The sequence below is a fragment of the Protopterus annectens genome, chromosome 9.part0 (genome assembly GCF_019279795.1).
Source record: "Protopterus annectens isolate FY-2018-M chromosome 9.part0, PAN1.0, whole genome shotgun sequence".
Lineage (NCBI taxonomy): Eukaryota > Metazoa > Chordata > Ceratodontiformes > Protopteridae > Protopterus > Protopterus annectens.
Genome location: NC_056743.1, coordinates 781756314 through 781777897, shown reverse-complemented (window position 1 = coordinate 781777897; position 21584 = coordinate 781756314). Strand labels below are relative to the sequence as shown.

The following is a 21584-nucleotide window of genomic DNA, read 5'->3' as shown; positions in this document are numbered from 1 at the left end:
TAACTTCTGATATATTCAGTAAAATACATTGTATATAAACATTAGGTATAAATATTTTTACCATCTATTTATATTAAGTAATAAGTTTTGAGAGACTTCATCAATAAGGGTGAATATGTTAAATAACTGTATACTATAATCTTTTACTGAGGTTTTTTATATGATACATCCTACTTTACTATGATTGAATTGCTTGTCATCTTTCATGTAAATATTAATTGCTTATACAATAAGTAGACATTTATATTGTATTAGAATTCTGTCTAATCTACAATAGTACTATATCTGTTCAAAATAATATAAATATTGCTTATTCCTATTAGAAATATTCTCCATATGATAATTCAGTTTATGGAGCTCAGATGTTCTGGATTGTCAAGGTATGAGTGATAATCTGATGGACTTAGGTTTATCCATCAGATTAGGAATGATTTTCATTCCATGGCTAGTGCGGATCTTAGTTTTGTTAACATTTATTAATTTAAATTGGTCATTTCACAAAAACATTTTTAGTATGCCTGACCAAAACATTACTTGATTGGTAAACATTCAAAGTATAAAACTGATACTTTCCTTTAAAAGCTCAAACATATACTTTATAGTTATAAAAGGAAAATGTTTAATAGTCAAGTACCAAGTAGCATGCTTAAAGTAGCAATATCTGTGATAACCTCACTTGTAAAAATGTTTCTTATCCAAAAAAAGATCTGCTGCCTGACAACTATCTACTTGTTTCATGGGGAAAACATGATCAAAGTAAAAAATGAACAGCAAACAAGAAACAAGTCCAAGATAAATTGCTTAAATGATTACTGCACAGGTTATGGACCACACATGATAGACTGACATTCTGTTTAGTTTACGGGTAAATCCTACAAAGATGACTGCAAGTCTTCAACGAATGTAATGAGCTTCTGAAAATACTGTAATCCTGTCCTTTATTACAAAAAGTGTCGTATGCCTTTCAATTCCCAAGGCTTATATGGTATCTATTTATGTAAATATTCTCTGCATGGCAACAACAAAGGCTTTCAATGTTGGTAATTCTTTAACAGTATGCTTATTACAGCTTACTTGCATCTTACAATCTCAGACAAGCTTACCTGATGGTCATTAAAGCATTGATACTTAAACACAGAGCAACAGGCTCTGCAACATGCATTTTCTGAATAAGAAGCATAAATCAACAGTATAAAAATATGGCAGAAAACCAGAACATTCTGCAAAATCAAGGACAGATGAAAGGCCACTGTAGTACTTGTGTCTACCTTGCATGGTGGGATACTTTGCAGATTTCCACTGCATAACTGCTCCTTGCCTTGCTTGGACACATCCAGAGTCACTACATGGGGGAGTGGGATGCAACAAGTATGTCACAATTTGAAATATATCTGCCTGACGGTGATGGCCCTGACACATTTGTCATAACTCTCAACCTCAGAGCAAGAAATCTGGACAAAGCCATAAATAGAAGTGGGACAAAGGCCCAAAAATAAGGACAATTTTTAAAAATTGTTCTTACAAACTTAGAAAGATAACAGAATAGTGGGTCTTGCATTAGTATGAATTTTCTGAAGGCTATGGAATCTGAAACTCAAATGTCTGTCATTATTTTCTAACTTCAGTCTTTAATGATTTGCCACTAATTTGCCAGAAAACCACAGTTGTATGAAAAATGGACCAAAAATGTGATGCAAAAATATAAAATAACCACACAATAGAACTGGGAACCTGTCAAAGAAGGGACAGTTTTTTTTTAATATTTGTACTGTTAAGTTGAGCAACTGACAAAATAAGTGAATCTACATGCATTTCTGAAATAAAAGTAAACTATAACTCTGATCATTACAATTACTTATTAATTGTAAACCCTTCACATTTTCTTCCAAAACTGTTAGGGGGAAAGCAACATTTTGAGCCAAAATCAGGGACAGTTGAGAGGTTTGCATATACCTAATTCTATAAAGCAATTTATTTGCGCGTGCCTCTCAACCTCTTAACGCAGGAAATCTGGACAAGGCCAAATATATTGGGGGAACATGCAAACAGTACTAAAAATTGCTCTTGTATAAACTTAGTTGATAGAACAACAGGTCTTGCTTTAGCATGCAGTTTTCTGAAGAGTATGAAGTCTGAAACTCAATGTCTATTATTTAGTGATTTCATTCTTAAATGATTTGCCAGAAAACCATACATTTTATGAGGAACAAACCAAAAATAAGCAAAAATCTATTAATTCTGCAAAAATCTGGACATTTGAGAGGTATAGTTCAGATGGAGCTGTCTGAGTTTGCCACCCTTGCCCCCCTCACAAAATCATGGTCTAATGGGGCCTCCCCCCTGCAGTCATTCCAATGTCCTATTACTTGACTATTTTGCCCCATTTACCATAAACACTGTAATTTGTATACCGCTTTACTTCTATGATGATTTGGATTTCATTTAAAAGTTTTATTTTACAGCACAAACACTAATAGACATTTGCTAAACAAAGCAATGCAGTTTCACAATGAAAATAGACTTAACATTAAAACTTCTCTGCCCTTGAAACTCACATTCATTGAAACAGCATTGAAACCCACATTCAAAGAAAATACATCTGGCCTGTGGCAGATAAAGATTAACTTTGGGCTGTTTTCAAATCATAGGACCCTTGCACATGAAACATACACGTGTTTGTTGATGCATCTTCCTGATTGTATTAAACTATATTTCTTGTATAATACAGTACACTTGTTAGAGGGAGTTGTAAATGTATTGTTTTGAACATTTTTCCAGTAAACAATGAAACAAAATGCATCCACCAATAATGACAAAACTGCCCAATTCAGAACATTTCCATCATAAAAGTCTACTCAAACTTCTACAATCCATCAGTATCAGTAAAAATGCACAATCTATGCAGAAGTAAAAGTAATCTAAATATAATGAAGAGGTTGCTGCTAGCAAACAGCTTTATATTTCATCTACAAATAAAGTGCCTGTTGCCTTTGAGGAATAAATTGCCTATGTTACATTAAAAATGATAAGCTAGTAATATTACAACAGGGAATGGCTGGCAAACAGATTCATAGTATTCTCAGGACTGCAGTTATCCACCCCCTTTAAAAGTACAACACAGTACAGTATCAGCAATGCATCTGCATACTGTGGAAGTAGAACCCACAGCCTTCTGCATCAAGAGCAAGGATGCTACCTGTTGTGCTATTAACAATGCAAACAGACTCAGCATAAGCAGCACTAAACATCTCTTCCCCTGAAGCTTTCAGCTCCTTACAAAATCCACTTGACACTCAACTGTCTCTCTCAACTTTGCAGCCCAAGAAATCTGGAAAAAGGCAAAATTTATTGAGGGGGGACAAAAACCAGGGACACAATTTAAACATTGCTTGTATAATCTTGGAAAGTTGCTAGAATACAATGCTGTGTTACCACCATGCATTTCACTGCCACGGCTTGAACCCAGGACCCTGTGTACTACAGTCAGAGAAACATACCACTATGCCAAATCAGCTGTTTCTTGAAACTCAGGAAGGCTGAAACTTAAATGGTTATCATTTAGTAAATTCAGTTTTCACAATAGCTCTCAACCTCTTAGCATAAAACACATGGACAAAGCCAATAATGGGGGAATACAGCCCGCAAACATATTCAGTGAATTCAGTTCTCACAATAGCTCTCAACCGTTTAGCACAAAAAACTGGACAAAGCCAATAATGGGGGAATACAGCCCCAAAAATAGGGATACATTTCAAATATTTATTTTATTAACGTAGAAATTTGCTAGAATAAAAGGTTTTGTGTTACCATGTGCTTCTGAAGAATATGAAGTCTGAAATTCAAATTCCTGTCATTTAGTGAATTCAAAATCTAGAAAACCACAGATTTTATGAGGAACAGAACAAAACAAAAATATGAGGCAAAAATCTGAATAGTTTTCACAAGTGGTGGTGGGTAGGGAATTCAGGTTCTTGCTACCTGCACCAAAGGTACAGGGTTTGAGCCTGAGTTATTCTCTAGTCACCAGGTATATCCTTAGGTTTGAGCCTTTCCTGAGTTTCTCTCTAGCCACTAGGTATATTTAACTGGGGCATTACACACACACACACACACACACACACACACACACACACACACACACACACACACACACACACACACACACACACACCTGTAGCAGCTTGCTTCAAAGTCCCTGCCCAGGCTGCAGATGTTGCAGTCTGCTTCCAAGTCGCATCTGTCTTTCCTGCGAGAGCAGGTTCTAGCCTGCAGATGTTGCAATCCGATTCCCTTCCAGTCTATACCATTATAACTGCATAGACGTCTGGGCATTTCTGTACATCTGATGCTGTCTTCTAATCCAGAGTGGTTAAACGGCAATCCGCATTCCTGCACGCAAGCGTGCAGAGTTCCAAGAATGCTGAGAACGCATGCATTGAGTTTTGGGACTCGCTATTCATTTTGTTTTAATTTTCGTTTTTCCTTTTCTTCTGTTTTATTTTATTTCTTTTTACAGCTGGGGGGCTGCAGACCTGCAGTCCAATAGCAAGAGTCACCCCTGAGAGTCTATAACAGAATAACTAGGCAGCGGTATCATGCCCATGCCAGTTTATTTTATTTTTTCAGACTTAACTGAGCTGAAAAAGTTTTGGGGTTCAGGGTACTGTTCTACCTGCTCCTTGTCAGAAATACATTTCTCAGATGAAAGCACCCACAGTCTATAGAATATTAACATTTGAAATTCAGCCATCTCCAACTGATTTTTTTTGACTGCTCGTTTTTTCTATTTGGATTACAAAACATACAGCATTATATTTATGATGACTGGAAATGGAAGCGTTTGTCATTCACTTTTTAGGCTGTAATTACTTATTAACACTGAGGAGTCAAGGTGAATATACGTAGACAAATATTCCAAAGGGCAGAGTTTAATAACAGTGGAGTGGGTTAGTAAGGAGAGGGATAGCCGAAGTAAGGTTGTTATACTCACATTTGGTGAAAAGAGATGAGTGACAGACTGACTCATAGGGGTACAGAGAGTAATATCCTGTAGTGCTCTCAGATAGTTAAATAGTTCAGGAAATGTCTTTAGGAAAAATAATTGAAGTAGGGAGCGACTGTGATAAGGTACATGCCAAGTGTAAAGTGTAATTGTCCAATTTATGCTGTGGTAGAGTGGGCAAGGATAAATCAATGCCTTTGACAAAAGCAGGATATAGGGAGTTGTAGTTCTGCATGACACACAGAAAATAGAAGTTATGCTGTCCAAGTGGTTTAGAGAAGCAGTTTCAAACTAGTTAGTTCACTGCACAATCTGAAAATGTGCTTTGTAAGAACAGGAGAACATGATTTCAAAGGCAGCAAAGAAATGCTCACTTGTAATATGTGATGCAAAGATGGTCTAGAGATAAAGATGGCATTCATGTGGGCAAATCACTTTTTTAACCATCTAAGAAGTTATTAACTTGACTTAGTTAACAGAGCTTGGTGTTCTGTTATGTGTGTGCCAGGTGAATAGTTGGTAGAACATTTGTTTATGTATAGGAGGTTGTATTCATAGGAGACACAGTCATTTTAACTTGTTCAAAAGGCAGACAATGTAGTTTACTAAGTGAGGTACAAATGTGATTTTTTTTGGATTACCATGCAAGTCAAGCAAAAATTTCATACAAAAACATCATCTTCTTATACTTATGAAGTAGCTGATATATGTCTGTTTAGTACCTATCAGGCCAACAAGTATTGAGATGGCTGATAGGAAGACTGACAAGATTTATTTGCTTGTTAAGAAAATTTACTTGTGCACCCTTCTCTGGCAGAAGATGTGATACATAAAATGAGTTTAGATTTAAACTGTAAGAAGCATCATGATAGATGCCATGTTCATGTTCATTCATACCCTTTACTCTCTTAAAAAGTTATGCAAGTGAGAGTCGCTGCCAGTTACCAGCTTATTTTTATCTGGAAGTTTCTTTTATTTGGCATAAACAGTGTTTTAGGGTGGTATAATTCTGAGAAGGAGAAACACGGGTCTACGTTTAGGGATTGAATGGAATGTTCAAATAGCCATTCATCGCACATACACCATCAAATGTTCCTTCCCTTGAAAGGCCAAATGATCATAAATAAGTTCATTGAATGATCATAGTTGGCCAACATTAAGGGAACGGAAGTAATATGTACTTACCAGTAATAAAGAGATAAGGAAACCTGCCCTTTCCCCACTGTAATGCAATCTCTGAGTTGGTATATATAAGTTAGCAGGGGTATGGGGGACCCAGCCCCCCACAACAGGAGGATTCAGTGAACACCAGACCCTCCTTGTGTGCCCCCTCTAATTATATATACCAAATCCGAGATTGCACTACAGTGGGGAAAGGGCAGGTTTCCTTATCCCTCCATTACCTGTAAATATGCACTAGTTTTGTTCCCTTGATGTTGGCCAACTATGATCGTTTGTTGAACTTATTTATGATCATTTGACGTTTCGAGAAAAGGAACTTTCTCTCGTCTATGTGCGATGAACAGCTGTTTGATGAATGTTTTGTTAAATCGCTAAACATAGACCTTAGCAACACACTGGGATATGTGGGGACAAACTGCTTGATAGATAAAATTCTGCTGGGTACTGCCCATTTATTTGTACACTTTTTTACTTGAGGTAGGGAATACAGACTGCTGTTTTCATATAGATTTATGAGTGGTTTCTTATGCTGTTGGGTGGGTATTGTGAGGGTGGTAAGGCTGAAGTACTAATACTGCCCACACACTTTTTTAATCCATTTAGATACACTTGACAATCAGCCTTGATACTTAGGAAGGTTGAGAATATAAAATGTGAAAAAAAAATTGCTATCAGGAATAGGGAAATGTGTTTTAGTTAATGTAATACTTATTAGTGAGTCCCATTCATATTATAGTTCAGTAGAAAATAATCAAGTCTGATGGATTTTTATACATTGTAGCCACAGGGCCAAAACAAGAAATTCAAACTATGTCAATGCAGTCAAAATCTGGTTTATTCCCCTAATTAATGTATGCCATCCTAGCAAGAATGCATTTTTTGGCATAGTCTTTCATCTTAAACTGGTCCAAATGTTAAGGCCACATGAAAGCTGACTCTGTTTTAAAGGATATGAGACAGATGAAGATCATAAATATAAAAGCTTGCATAGGGTACAATGCCCACTTTTGTCCTTACCCTTTGTATAGGGTACAATGCCCACTTTTTTCTTCACTTTTGTCCTTACCTTTTGTGTAGGTTACAGTTCCCACTTTTGTCCTTACCCTTTTTGTAGGGTACAATGCCCTCTTCTGTCCTTGCACTTTGTGGGGGTACAATGCCCACTTTTGTCCTTACCCTTTGTGCAATAGGCAATGCCCTGTTTTGTCCTTACACTTTGTATAAGGTGCAATGCCCACTTTTGTTTTGTGCTCAATTTTGTCCTTACCCTTTGTGTAGGGTAAAATGCCCACTATTGTCCTTAGTGTTTGTATAGGGTACAATGCCCACTACTGTCCTTACTCTTTGTGTAGGGTACAATGCCCACTTTTGTCCTTACCTTTTGTGTAGGGTACAATGCCCACTTTTGTTCTTACCCTTTGTGGGGGATACAATACCCAGTTTTTATTACCTTTTGTGTAGGGTACAATACCTTCTTTTTTCTTGCCCTTTGTGTAAGGTACAAAATCCAGCTATTGTTCTTACCTTTTGTGTTGGGTACAATGCCTACTTTTGCCCTTAACCTTTATATAGGGTACAATGCCAACTTTTATTACCCTTTTCACACTGAATAAGATGGTCTTCAGTACTGTGTACTTGAAGGAGAGCAAACCAAGCTATCTTTAATGTGAACTCTCAGATCCTGTATTTTAAACATTCACAACTTTCTTATTACTCCTTTGTTACAGCATCTTAATGCTGAAACCATTTGGCATTGCAGCTTAAGTATGATGTATTCATATTTCATTGGGAGTTAAGCAGTTAAATGTATTTTTTAGATTTGTTTACCCAGGTGGTTGAACTCCACAAGAACCCATTTCAGTGGACACCCAGGAGAAAAAGCTCCAGTGCAGAGTGGAAAGAAATCATCCGTATAGTTAATTCATAAAAAATCTTAAAATTAAAGCCAAGTATTAAATAAAAAATCTCTAACCAGTGCACAGCAGTACAGAGGCATGAAGTAATGGCCAATGTTATGCAGAGAAAATAAAATATCACAAATAAATAAACGTGCAGATGAAATAATTAAAAAGTGACGCTATCTATGAAATTGAATGAACTTACTAGACTTATTAACAGTACTGAAAACATTAATGATAGACCATTGTAAGCACACCCTCCCTTTAATTATGCATCAGATCTAGTGCTGTAACACTTCATTTAATTCTACCTTATAGAGAGGTGTGGGACTGCAGCTAACAGTTCATTACTCTGCCGACTAGTTACCTTAGGGTTTATGAGGCATTCTCTATTGTGTACAAGTCCCCATGGCACGACTCCTAGAGCAATAACCTTCCCAGTGGAGCTGGTAGTGGCAGTGGAGTGATCCCGTACTGCCTTGCCAACATGTTTGCCAGCACCAACGCGAAGTCCTTCAGTTATGATCCAAGCACCTGATACAAGACAAGAAAACAAAACCCAGTTTTTGTGGTACTGACTCGTTCTAATACAGTCATATATAAACAGAGCAAGTAAGATATGCTTTGTGAAAACAATGAGTTTTCAATCATGCATAGATCAACACAGAAGAGAAGAATGGTAGTTTATACTGTTTTGGTGCAGACCTGGACTTTAGCAGTGTCTCTTACCTGCTGATGTGTCCTGTGTAGACCTGGACTTTAATGGGGTATCTCACTAGCTGTGTCCAGTGTAGACCTAGACTTTAGCGGTGTCTCTTAGATGTATCCTGTGTAGACCTGGACTTTAATGGGGTATCTCACTAGCTGTGTCCAGTGCAGACCTAGACTTTAGCGGTATCTCTTACTTGCTGATGTATCCTGTGTAGACCTGGACTTTAATGGGGTATCTCATTAGCTGTGTCCAGTGTAGACTTGGACTTTAGCGGTGTCTCTTACCAGCTGATGTATCCTGTGTAGACCTGGACTTTAATGGGGTATCTCACTAGCGTTATCCAGTGCAGACCTAGACTTTAGCAGTGTCTCTTACTTGCTGATGTATCCTGTGTAGACCTGGACTTTAATGGGGTATCTCACTAGCTGTATCCAGTGTAGACCTGGACTTTAGTGGTGTCTCTTACCTGCTGATGCATCCTGTGTAGACCTGGACTTTAATGGGGTATCTCACTAGCTGTGTCCAGTGTAGACCTGGACTTTAGTGGTGTCTCTTACCTGCTGATGTATCCTGTGTAGACCTGGACTTTAATGGGGTATCTCACTAGCTGTGTCCAGTGCAGACCTAGACTTTAGTGGTGTCTCTTACCTGCTGATGTATCCTGTGTAGACCTGGACTTTAATGGGGTATCTCACTAGCTGTGTCCAGTGCAGACCTAGACTTTAGCGGTGTCTCTTACCAGCTGATGTGTCCTTTGTTGACCTGGATTCAGTGTGGTCTCCCTCCAGCTAATGTGTCCTGTGTAGACCCGGAGTGGAGTGGGATCTCTCACTAGCTGATGAGTCTCGCATAGACCTGGACTTTCATGGGGTCTCCCTCCAGCTGATGTGTCCTGTATAGACCTGGACTTTAGCGGTGTTCTCATTAGCTGACATGTCCCGTGCACACCTGGACTTTAGTGGTGTCTTTCACTAGCTGATGTATTCTGTGTAGACTTGGACTTTATTGATGGCTCTCACTAGAAGACTTGCCCTGTGCAGACCTGATCTTTAGTGTGGTCTCTCACTAGTGGATGTATCCCATGCAGACCTGGACATTAGTGGGGGTCTCCCTCCAGCTGCTGTGTCCAACTTCATACTTTCAGTGCTCCGTCCATTCAAAGGACAAAGTGTGCTGCCCCTACTCTGTGCTATGAGTTTCTAACACCAGATATGAAAATCCTTCTAGATGTACAGCTGATCATTTACAAATGTTTAACATTATGAATTTACTAAACTATATGAAAGCATTTTGCTCTGATTAGTGAGTTCTAAGATATTAAAGAATCCAACTTACAGCAAGTGTACTGCAGTTCCTGTAGATCTCTCTTGCAATGCTTTATGTAAACACAACTGCATTGGTTCTTTTCAGTGACGGTGTACTGCAACATGAAGGAAGCATACCTCAAACTGCAGACAGTGAAAACAGGAACAACGGCACTTGAAAAGTAGGTACATTCAGCCAAAAATCTGGACCTCGAATTAGCATAAACTTTGAATATCAAATAGTACACATCTCTTCCCACTTTCAGTAGAAATGTGAGAAACTACTCAGAAACACAAGTTTAAAAAAACAGGGAGTGACAAAAAATGATGGAAAAAATACGCACATCATCAAAGATAAAGTGTAAAGTGTGTATACTTTACTGAATTGTGTGGCCAAATTGTTCCACACAAGGCGATTTATTTTTGCTTTTGAAAAAGGAGGGATGCAGGACCTATGCCCTCCTTTAAATTTTTGGTGCCACTAGTATGCTGATCACACAATATGGTTTTCTGTGTACTAAACAGATTCAAAAATTTCATGTGGTGAGGTAGAGTCAGAAAATTGTGTGGGGATAAATCAAGCTTTAAAATATGACATACCTGTGAAAATAGGTACATCATGTCATGTGCAGGGGTAGGGCAGCCACGGTGGTGCAGCGGTTAGTGTTGCCACCTCACAGCAAGAGGTTCTCCAGTTTGAATCTCGGCTGGGGTGCTTTCTGTGCAGAGTCTGCATGTCATCCCTGTGGTCGCGTGGGTTTCCTCCGGGTGCTCCGGTTTCCTCCCACATCCCAAAGACATGCAGTAGGTGGATTGGACACTCTAAATTGGCTCTAGGTGTGTGTGTGTGTGTGTGTGTGTGTGTGTGTGTGTGTGTGTGTGTGTGTGTGTGTGTGTGTGCCTTCTGTGGAAGGTTGGGCGCCGGGCTGGCAACTCAACACTGTAAAACTCCACTGCCAATCATGAGCAGACAGATGATCCGCTGTGGCGACACCTAACTGGGAAAAGCCGAAAGAAGAAGAAGAATGTCATGTGCAGGGGTAGATTAGGCCTGAAAATAGATATTTTCCTCCAAGAAAGGTACAGTTGAGATCTGCTGAGTGTCGCAGCAGTTGGAAGTTGATGTGTTTTTTCAGGTCCCTTCAAAAGTGTTTAATAAAGTCCTAAGAATTAAATGCATTGTCACCTGAAGGTATAGTTGTGCAACTGTAAAGCATGGAGGGACACAGTCCTTGTATGTGGGTTCTCTTATATTCAAGATGGTGTAATTGTCGATACTGCATCTTTGACTTCTTTTTTGCCCTTTTTTATCTTGGGTATTCTGAAACTCAGTTACTGTAGCCATTAACCATTCTACATTGTTAGTCTATGAGAGAGCCCTTTAGCGATGTTCTAAACTAAACCATCAAGAATGAGGCTTGATGGCATCACATCTATCTGAGAGCTGACATAACAGATTTTAAATAGATCAGGAAACTGAGATAGCTGTTAATGGTGGCCTGAATCAGGGCTCCTTGTTCTGTTCTTTTAATAAAATATTCTCTGTCTCAGTGATAATGAGCTCCTCACTCCCTCTTTCAGCTATAGATTCACCGTTGAACTCCCATTGCTCCTCCTCTCAAATCCTCTCTCATTGACCACACAGTGAATTATGTAACCAGCTGCCATTATCCAGCACTAGATGAAAATATACATATTCTAGTTTCAGCAACGTTGCATATTATGTGAGGCAATTACTCTAATATAATGGTAATGAACACACTGTTAATGCACTATGCATATCACGTACCCTTACAATAGGGCCATTGGAGTAAATAAGCAGTATGGAATAAGACTATAGGCCAAATGCCTACAGCAGCTGGGTGTACACATATACAGGGATTCTGCTTTGGCACAATCCAGGAAAGTGCAAACCAGTAACACAGTAAAGTAATATTAATAGCAAGGTACGCACACTTCATTAGTGCACCATAACAGTTATTTTTAAAGTGTAAATGAACACACAAGGCATAATTATCTCTTAAGTGATCAAAGTAGTACAAGAGATCAGTAGCATCAATTATAGATTCAAATCTGTGGGGGGTCACAGTAGTTTCCAACAGCCACTTCTACTAGTAACTGTGATAGTAATAGACCACATAATGGCAATATTCATATAAGCTTACTTTCTTGCATAATGCAACATGGTAAAACAAATACAAGTTATGATAAAAGTGCCATTAGAAATATAGGAGGAGAAACATTTGGCATTAATGGTTAAATCAGGATGAAAATGCAAGAAGGCTAATGCATGAAATCATCTAGATCAAACAGAACAAGTTAACACTGGAACATATGTAAAATAAAGGCATTAAATGTGTAAGTAGCTGATTTACATTTGTTAAATTGAGTGAAGCACTAATCCCCCATGGACTTTTTTCAGACTCATACCATGAGCACTATCTGGTCATCTGACTTGTTCAGAGTAGCATAGCATGGAAGAAAAGACTGAGGGAATCGAACCATGGACTACATGAAGCAGCCTGTCATCAGCTTATAACCTTAATCCTATTATATACACTACACTGATGAATAAATGAAATCAAAATAATTTCTTAAAACTTTACCACTACTAAGCAAACCAGGCAACTCAATACGCACCCTGAAAAACCTAAGATCTGAAATTGACCCTAAACCTATGAAACCAAGACGTTTCTTCTGTCACTTCAGCAGTGCTTTCTGGTTATTGGTAAAAGGCAGATAATACAAGTGTAAGAACAGAAGCATTACCTCATGCTGCCTCAGAGGATGTTGTCACAGTTTTATCTGCCTTTTGTTGTACCATCCTTATATCAGAACAGGAATTCAAAAATTCAAAAAAGAATTTAAGATCAATTACCCAAAGCAGGCAAAAAATGTAACCGACCTTTATGTTTTCTAGAGGAATAACGGGGAGAGTAAGATACTTGACAGGTACGGGAAAAGGTTTCTACCTTTGAGACCCTGTCCTTCACAGCCCTGAACTGCCAGAGCCCCATGTTTACCTTTCTCTACTCCCTGATGGAGAAGATGAGGATCAAGGCAGAAGGGAATCTCAAATAAGGATCTGAAACAGGAGATGCTTGAGTTATGTGACCTATCTGCTCAGGTGGCCAAGCACTCCCAGAAATGTGGACATGATGAAGCCAATGCATTGTACAGGGCAGGAGCTAGAAGGTCTGCATTTCTGACACATGCCAGCTTGAAGTCTCAGGCCTTGCCAGATCATCTAAGCAAGACACACCTAAATGGACCCCTTAACAAGGATTTCATCTGGTTGAAGGTATTTTTGACAGATGAAGGAAAAAGGCAAAGCTATGCAGTCTGCAAAGCAGTTTTCTCAGACTCAAGCACCAAAGTTCAGCAGAAATTACACAATTAAATCATAGGTTCATAGGTGTGTACTAGGCTAACGGCCCTATAGCCTTTACAAGCCTAGCCTATAGGATTACCCTGGCATTGTGCCACCTGACCTTAGGTTTCCAGTGCCTCGGTCGAGTAGAGCCACTGGAGTGATCCCCAAGGTGAATTTTCCATCTCACATCCACTCATCAAGATTTCTCTTGAAGACGGCCAGTGAGGTGCTCTGTTTGGCATGTATGAGAAGGCTATTCCATGGCAAGGGCAGTCTCTGGGTTATGAACCTGTCCTCCAGTATGTTCTGTTGATTGTGGTAATGAGGTTGAGGTCTCTGGAGTGTGTGGTGCTGAGGGATTGGGATTTCTTTAGATGTAGCATTTCTAACAGAGCTGGGTCAGACATGGCTTTGTAAGTCAAGCATAGATTGCCTCTAAGTAGGCAATACGAGACGGAGAAGAGTTGGAGTATTTTGAGTCTGTCCATATAGGACAAGTGTTTAAGGCCTAGGATCCTCTTTGTGAGCTACTTTTGAAGCCTCTCCCCCATTGTTGCAGGTGTCTAGTGAGGTATATGCCAAATGGGGCATTGTACTTGATGATTGGCCTAATGAGGGAAGAGTAGAGGGAGACAATGACCTCTTTCTTCCTGGATGCAAAACCCTTAGTGATGAGATGTGCCACATAGGATTTTCTGACCACAGTGGCAGTGTGGTGGTCAAAAGAGAGGTTGCTGTCAACCTGTGTTTTCAGATCTCTTATAATGTCTTCTGTGTACAGTGGACTACCATCAATGTGGTAGTTCATATGAACTGGGTTTTTCCCAGTGGGGATATGACACATTTTTTTGGCATGGAGCTTAAGGTCATGGTTCTGACACCAGTCGTTGGTCTCAGTGAGGCCTTTATGTAGGATGCCAACATCACTTGGGGAGTTAATAATGGCTCCCAACTTGCAATAGTCTGTGAACTTTGTCAGAGTCCCTTTGTGTTGGCCTGGACGTCTGAGAAGTAGACACCAAACAGGATAGGACCCAGGACCGATCCCTGTGGGACTCCACTCATGACTGGTCAGCAGTCTGACTTGGAGTCAGCTACATTTACACTGTGAGTTCTATCTGTGAGCCAGTTTGCAACCCACCTAGTGATATAGGGGTTGATGCCTAGCTTAGCGAGTTTTTCTATGATTCTGGAGTGGGGAATGGTATCAAAGGCCTTGGCAGATCAAGGAAGGCTATATGAACCACCACCTTGCATTCATCCACAGCTCTGGTGACTGACTCAAAGAAGTCAACCAAGTTGAACAGGCATGATCTACACTTCACAAAACCAAACTGTGTGGGATCCAGAGTTTGGAGATTCCCTATATCCTTGTTTATTAGGTCCATGATGATACGTTCCATAGCTTTGCATATCAGACTTGTCAGGCTAATGGGGCGATAGTTCCCAGGGTCTGAAGTCACTCCTCCTTTGTGGAGAGGGATGACTATAACAGTGTGCCATTCAGTAGGGACAAAGCCTGAGGTGAGGCTGTGATTGAACAGGGCACACAGGTGAGGTGCCAGTTCACTCTGTAGTTCATGTAAACCACAGCCAGGGATATTATCAGGTCCCATAGAAGCTGTATTCTTGGCCTTAGACAGTGCTGTTGTAACCTGGGTGCCTGGCAATCTACTGGTATTGTGATTGGTCCTTTGGGGGGAGAAGGGTAAAGTTGGCACTGAATCTGTCGGCAAGTATATTGGCAATATCTGTTGGCTCGGTATAGGAGGTAGTATTGTGCAGTACACCTCAGAGCATGGAGGTTCTTTACATAACTATAGAAGAAGGTTGTCTTTACTATCTGCTGCAATTCTGTTTTCATGGCTAGCTTTAGAGGTTTTGATGAAGGATCTCAACTTTTTGTTGAGGCTGATAAGGGAGTTTTTCCAGTCTTGGGATTTCACCTCATTCTGCATCAGTTTCCTCCTTCTGTTGTAAAGTTTGTTTAAGGCAGGGGACCACCAGATTAGTTTCCCTTTTTTTTGGAGGAGAGGATCTTGGTTCTATTGGGTATGGTGATAGCCATGCATTTGTGTACGTGTTCATACAGTGCATTGGTGTATGATTCGGTGGTCATGCAACTATTCTCCATTTGCATGGGTACCATGTAGTTAGCCACCTCTGTTCTTATGATCCCAGAGTTAGCTTTGGGGAAGTTTTTCATGGTGGTTCCCTTTGCAGGTGGGGGGTGGGAGGGATATGGATTTCCAAGGTAAGTTGTGGTCTGATCTAACCAGGGAGGAGTTGACTACTGGTGTAGAGCAATGGTCGCTCATGTTAGTAATGAACAGGTCAAGGATGTTGCTACCTCTAGTGAAGGTAAGAACGAGCTGGTCCAGGGCATTGGAATTAATGAATTCCAGGAAATGTTGGGCAAGTGTATTGGTACAAGAGTAGTTTTCCCAGTTAATGGAGGGGTAGTTGAAGTCGGCCAGTATGAGGGTGTTAGGTTGGACCCAAAAATTCTCCAGGGTGCTTAGGAACATGGAGTGAGTATCTTGGGACATGGTTGGGGACCTATAAAAGGCTATGACTTGAATCGCTGTCTTAACAAGTGTTAGCTAGACCTGAAGCATCTCTGATGCGTTATGTTGGGCTACCAGTCTGGAGGTGTGCGCATCCTTTATGAATATGGAAACACCACCACCTTTGGAGCTTTGGTCCAAATTCTGGGGCCGAAGGGTGTGGAATAAGTTATAGCCTGGTAGTGTAAGGGTGCTTTCTGCTGCTTTGAACCAGGTCTCTGTTACAGCACATAGGTTATGTTCTCCATTTTAAGAAGTGTTTCGAGTGAGTGCATTTTGAGATTTAGACTTCTAGCACTGAGCAGCATGACCCTCAGATTGCATTTGTCTGTAGTTGTTACAGTGGTAATTTGGTCTTTGGAACACCACCTAAAAAAGGCACTATAGGGGTGGCAAGAGCCTTGGCCAGTATCCGGAAGCCTAGGGATGACAGATGCAGGCCATCTCTGGCAAAGTATCGAGGACCATCAACCATGTCATCCCAGGCAGACAGATTCTGGATCCCCTTGGAATGACACCAGAAACTAAGCCAATTGTTGAAGTCAATTATTTTTCTGTTGGTATTGGGATAACATTACTGGAGATGGTAGGCTGCTGCTTAGGGCTAGGGTCATACCTGTCTGGGAAACATAAAAGTTCAATCATGTCTCTCAATATAGTCCAGGGAGGTACATCTCAAGTCATTCACACCTACATGGGCAATGACAGTGTCATACTTGTACTTATTATAGAAGGACTTAAGTGGGTATGTGATGTGGTGGATTCTGGCACCAGACAGACAACTGACTGTGATCTTCCATTGTTGAGCCTGGTTATGGGGATATCAGTGTGTCTCACAACTGAGTCACCAATGAATAATATGTTTGGTTTATTGTTATGCCTTGTGGGGCTGTGATGGTTTATTGTTTTGTCTTATGGGCTGTGTATGTGAGACACTAGTGTGTTGTCTGCGGTTTGTGATGTGTTTAGTGTTGTGTGTGGAATGTTTGTGTGTTTTGGAGGTCTCTGCTGTTTATTGAGGACCTCTACATGGGTGTGTGTGTCATGCTTGGCTATGCGATGCGAGTGGTGTGGTGTTTGTGCTGGCAATCTCCTCTTTGTCAGGAGTACCGAGTGTGGCACAAGAGGGCATGCATTCCAGGTTACTGATGTACATGCATTTCTTGCAATTAGAAGAATTATGTGCTAGGAGAAGGGGCTATCAGTAAACATGAGGCAGTTGCTACACTGTCTCAGTATGCCCATGCTGACCAGGCTGGCAGGAGAAACTGATGGGAATTGTCCAGACATAGTGTTTTGAACTCTTGGGTGGACTTATGGAGAGAGGGTTATAACGGTTTGCCCACAAGAGTGTAGACCACAAAAACCTTCTTAAATGTAAAGTAACTGGCCTGATGCAGAAGTGCTAAAACCAAAACTAAGATGCTTAGAATAACAGATAAATTTAATCAGGCTACTAAAAAGCAGTAATAAATGCAGCAGAATAAAACACTTGAACACTTAAGAGCACACAGTAAAACTAAGGTGATAAAGTAGGAAGAGACAATTACAGTAAAAGCAGCTGAATAAAGCATATATTTTTTTATATTAAGTGGAGAGGGAGGAAACAGAAGATGGTTCATGAACCCCAGCCTAACAACTCTAAGGCTAACAACTTGGGTGATTTCATACAGACATTAAAAAGGCACATGGATTCTGAGAATGTACTAAATGTTATGCGGGAGGCTACAAAACAAAACACCAGGTAATCATATCTAACAGAGAGGAAAAGATTTAACATCTGATGTCTATCCAGTGACAAAGATTCAGATAAGGAAGAAGTGGCAATGATTCTGGACAACCGTCAGACCTTCACAAGACTAGCCTTTCTTATACATCATTAAAAATCCATGCATCTGCTACCTCAGCCTGTCTGTTCATGGATACCTTATTTTACTCCAAGCCATCTCTTAACCAATTATTAAAGTGGTCCTATACGTTTAGGCCCTCTAAAAAAATGTCTTCACCACAGGGTCTTAACTGTCTTAGAGAAACTGACCATAGGCCCTGCTGATCTAGTGGTGTTTGCACCACAGTGTTGTTGGTGAATGATACTTCTGTCAAGGATCTCAGAATTGCAGGCACTGATATTCAGAGAACCCATTTGGTTATTTCACCAGGACAGTAAGTCTCTGCATGCAAATTCCTCTTTTTTGCCTGTTGTGGTCACAATTATCCATCAACCAAGCCATTCATCTGCCAGTGTTCTGTATTCTTTCAAAACAAAGGAGAAAGAACAATCCATTCCATGCATGTGCCTAGACACCAGAGGTTCTAGCTACATAGGACTGAAGCATCCAGAAAGATGCAATGGATATTTGTTTTTCAGACAAAGGAAAAAAAAAAAAAAAGAGAGGGTAAAAGCAGTCAACAAATAACACCTTGCAAATGGCTTGCATGGTGATTTTTTTTTTTATTCTGTTCATGAGAATCTAGTGCATGGAGCAGGTGAGAGTGACGTGAGACTCCATTCCACTCGGGCCAGTGCAGTCCCCCTCAGTATTACTTGGAGTGGTGGATCAGTATGGAGGCTGTCCAAGTTTGATACTTGGTCCTCATTGCACATATTCTCCAGGCACAACAATCTGGTGGCTGCCATAAGATCTAGGGCCAGATTTGCCTAAGCTACCCTGCTAGACTTCTATCCTATATTCTACAAGTTTATTCTGCCATCCACCTTCTACTTTCCTACCTTGGGAATGTTCCCTAGTAGCAGTATGAACTGCAACAATGAATAGCATGATGATGAATAGTATTGTTGTGTTAGGAGTTTATAAGTACATGTAGAAGCCTGAGTACATTCACTGTTATTGTCCAGTTTTTCTAATCCCTCTTCTACCTTCTCTTTTGTTTCTGCTGTTTACTCTGGGTTGTGGTGGTGGCTTCCTGTCTTACCCTTTTGCACTTTCCATCTCATTTCCCTACCAGGCCTTTGCCATACTACCCAGAGAGGGAGACCGAGGACCCCTGAGGTGGGCAATTGGCACAGGGAATTGTCCCCTCACAGTGCACTAGAACTTTAGCATGGATGTCTTTTCACCTGGTTTTGTTAGGGCAACAAATATCTAAAGGTGGAATCAGCTGATTTCCCTCTTATACCCAAGGTTCTTGTGTGGCAGTGGGAGGCTGAACCCTCAGAGGAACTAGAGCTCTGGAAGTCAGGACAGCCAGTTGGGCTACCTGCAGGCAGATATTCCAAGAAGATAGGACTGCAAAAATGAATGTACTCAATACTACTGTACAAACTAATAATGTTGGATTCAGAGGAAAAAATGCTACTTATGTTGCTGGTTAATCCAGTTGGGCAACACCAAATTTCAGAGTGGGACTTGAGAGGTGTAAGACTCCACTCAGGGCAGAAGAGAAGATTTCTGATAAAGATGAAAAAATCTACAACTGCATGTCTAATTAAGTGCCTTTTAGTTATCATAAACAATAATATTCATTCATTTATTCATGGAATTCAGGGTCAGGATTAAAGACTTCATTGCCTCTATTATTCTACAGACATTCTGTTTTGTTATATACTTATTACACATTTCTAAATGAGGCTATTGTCTTGGCTGCTTTTACTTGAAGTGGAAGGACACTCCATTGTTTTACTGCAAGTAAATTACACCATTATTTAGACCTCAAATAATAACAAGCACCCAAACTAGCCCACTGCTGTTAGGGTTAGTATGATGACAGTGACTTCAGCTTGTAGGGAGGTATACAGAGAACTAGAGAGCTGGCCTGGATTTGGTAGAATGAGGGGCTCCACTTCTGGAGAGTGGATCTGAGTTATCTGCACACCAAGTAAATGCTGCTAGAGACATAGCTCGCCGGGCTGCTGAGTAGATGAGGGGTGGGATAATGGGCATCTACTAATTTACTTCATAATATTTCTTTGGAAAGACAGAAAAAGAAAACGGAGGACTGTTTCTAATTGCTCGTCTCTGGCCAAGTCAAACTTCTGGCCTCCCAGAGCTACAGCACACTAGTCCTCACATGGTCCCAGACCTACGACCAACCACTCAAATGGCTTGAAGGCTACTTTCACTGGAAGTCGATCTTCCCGCCACTCACACAACAGCAGTGACTTCCCAACTGCTGACAGACCAATGGGGAAGACCTGAAGTGTAACAGGAATGGATGGAAAGTGGTATGAAGCCATAATTTAGGTCAATATGACCACTTAGATGGAGTCAGAGGATCACAGTGGAACCAATTAAAATGATAAATATCTGTTTCTATTATCACTTAGAAATAGTTCATTCCTAAAATTCCATGCAACTGAAATATGTCCTTATAAAGTCTTCAGTCTGCTTAAGCGGTCTGCCAAGACTAACCTGGTCAAAGTGATACTTAGATTTGCTATGTCTTAACCACTGTACTATTTGAATCCACATCTCACTACTACAAAAACAGTTATCTCATCTACATGCACCTAGTTATGAACAGCAGTATAGAATTGTGAAAAGGACTTTCTCTATTTATCTTCATTGTATCTATTAAACACAGTTCATAGTACACAGATTTCTAAATTTAAACTTTGGTCTCACACTTGCTTTCTCAGTGCAGTCTGTTCAACTTTCTTGTGCAATATTTTATTGCTTATTATTATGGGAGGTTACTAGGCTATTGGCCCAGAGAACCTTATAAGCCTAGCCAAGAGTTTAACCCATGTTTAGACAAGTTAGCACCTATCCAGTTATCCAGGTTATACTTAAAAATGGATAATGAAGTACTCTGCTTGACGTGAAGAGGGAGTCCATTCCACAGATGGGGCAGTCACTGGGACACAAATCTGTCCTGCCAACAAGTCCTACTGATATTGCAGACTAGGTTGACGTCATGTGTACGGGTTGCTCGAGTGGTGCCTGACTTGCGGATATGCAGCAGTCCCATCAAGTCAGGGTCTGAGATTGCTTTGTATGACAGACAGAGATCACCTCTGGGGAGTCTGTATGAAACTGAGTAGAGGGATATTGCTTTTAGCCTATCTGTGTAGGGTGGATGTTTGAGGCTCTGGATTCTCCTGGTGAGGAACCTCTGTGGTCTCTTCAGCTGCTGTATGTGCTTTGCAAGGTAAATGCTGAAGCGGACATTGTACTCAATGATTGGCCTTATAAGGGAAGAATACAGGGATGTTATAACCTCTGTCAACTACAGGGATGTTATAACCTCTTTGTCCCTGGATGAGATGCCCTTACTTATGAGGTAGGCCATGTAGAAAGCTTTCCATACTACGGAAGTAACATGGTGGTCAAAAGTCAGGTTGCTATCAACCTTGGTGCCCAAATCCCTCACTACTGATTGTGTACTTAGGACGCTGTTATTAATGTGATAATATGTGGGGACATCACTCTCCCCAAAGGGGATGATGATGCATTTTTTGGCATTCATTTGTTTGGGTGAGACCCTCTTGGAGGACATCGACATCTCTTGAGGAATTGATGACTGCACCTAGCTTGCAGTCATCTGCAAACTTGGTCAGCCATAGCTCACTGGTTTTGGCCTGCACC

General features: G+C 40.4%; 1 protein-coding gene across 3 annotated transcripts in view; it reads right to left on the bottom strand.

Annotated features, from left to right (window-relative positions):
- Positions 1-21584, bottom strand: part of LOC122811523 (transient receptor potential cation channel subfamily M member 4-like) — a 1266622-nt gene that overhangs the window by 660473 nt on the left and 584565 nt on the right. For all 3 annotated transcript variants that reach the window (XM_044083407.1, XM_044083409.1, XM_044083408.1), the window contains one exon: positions 8450-8616. In XM_044083407.1, coding sequence (XP_043939342.1) covers positions 8450-8616 — 167 coding nt within the window. The remainder of the gene's footprint in view (positions 1-8449; positions 8617-21584) is intronic.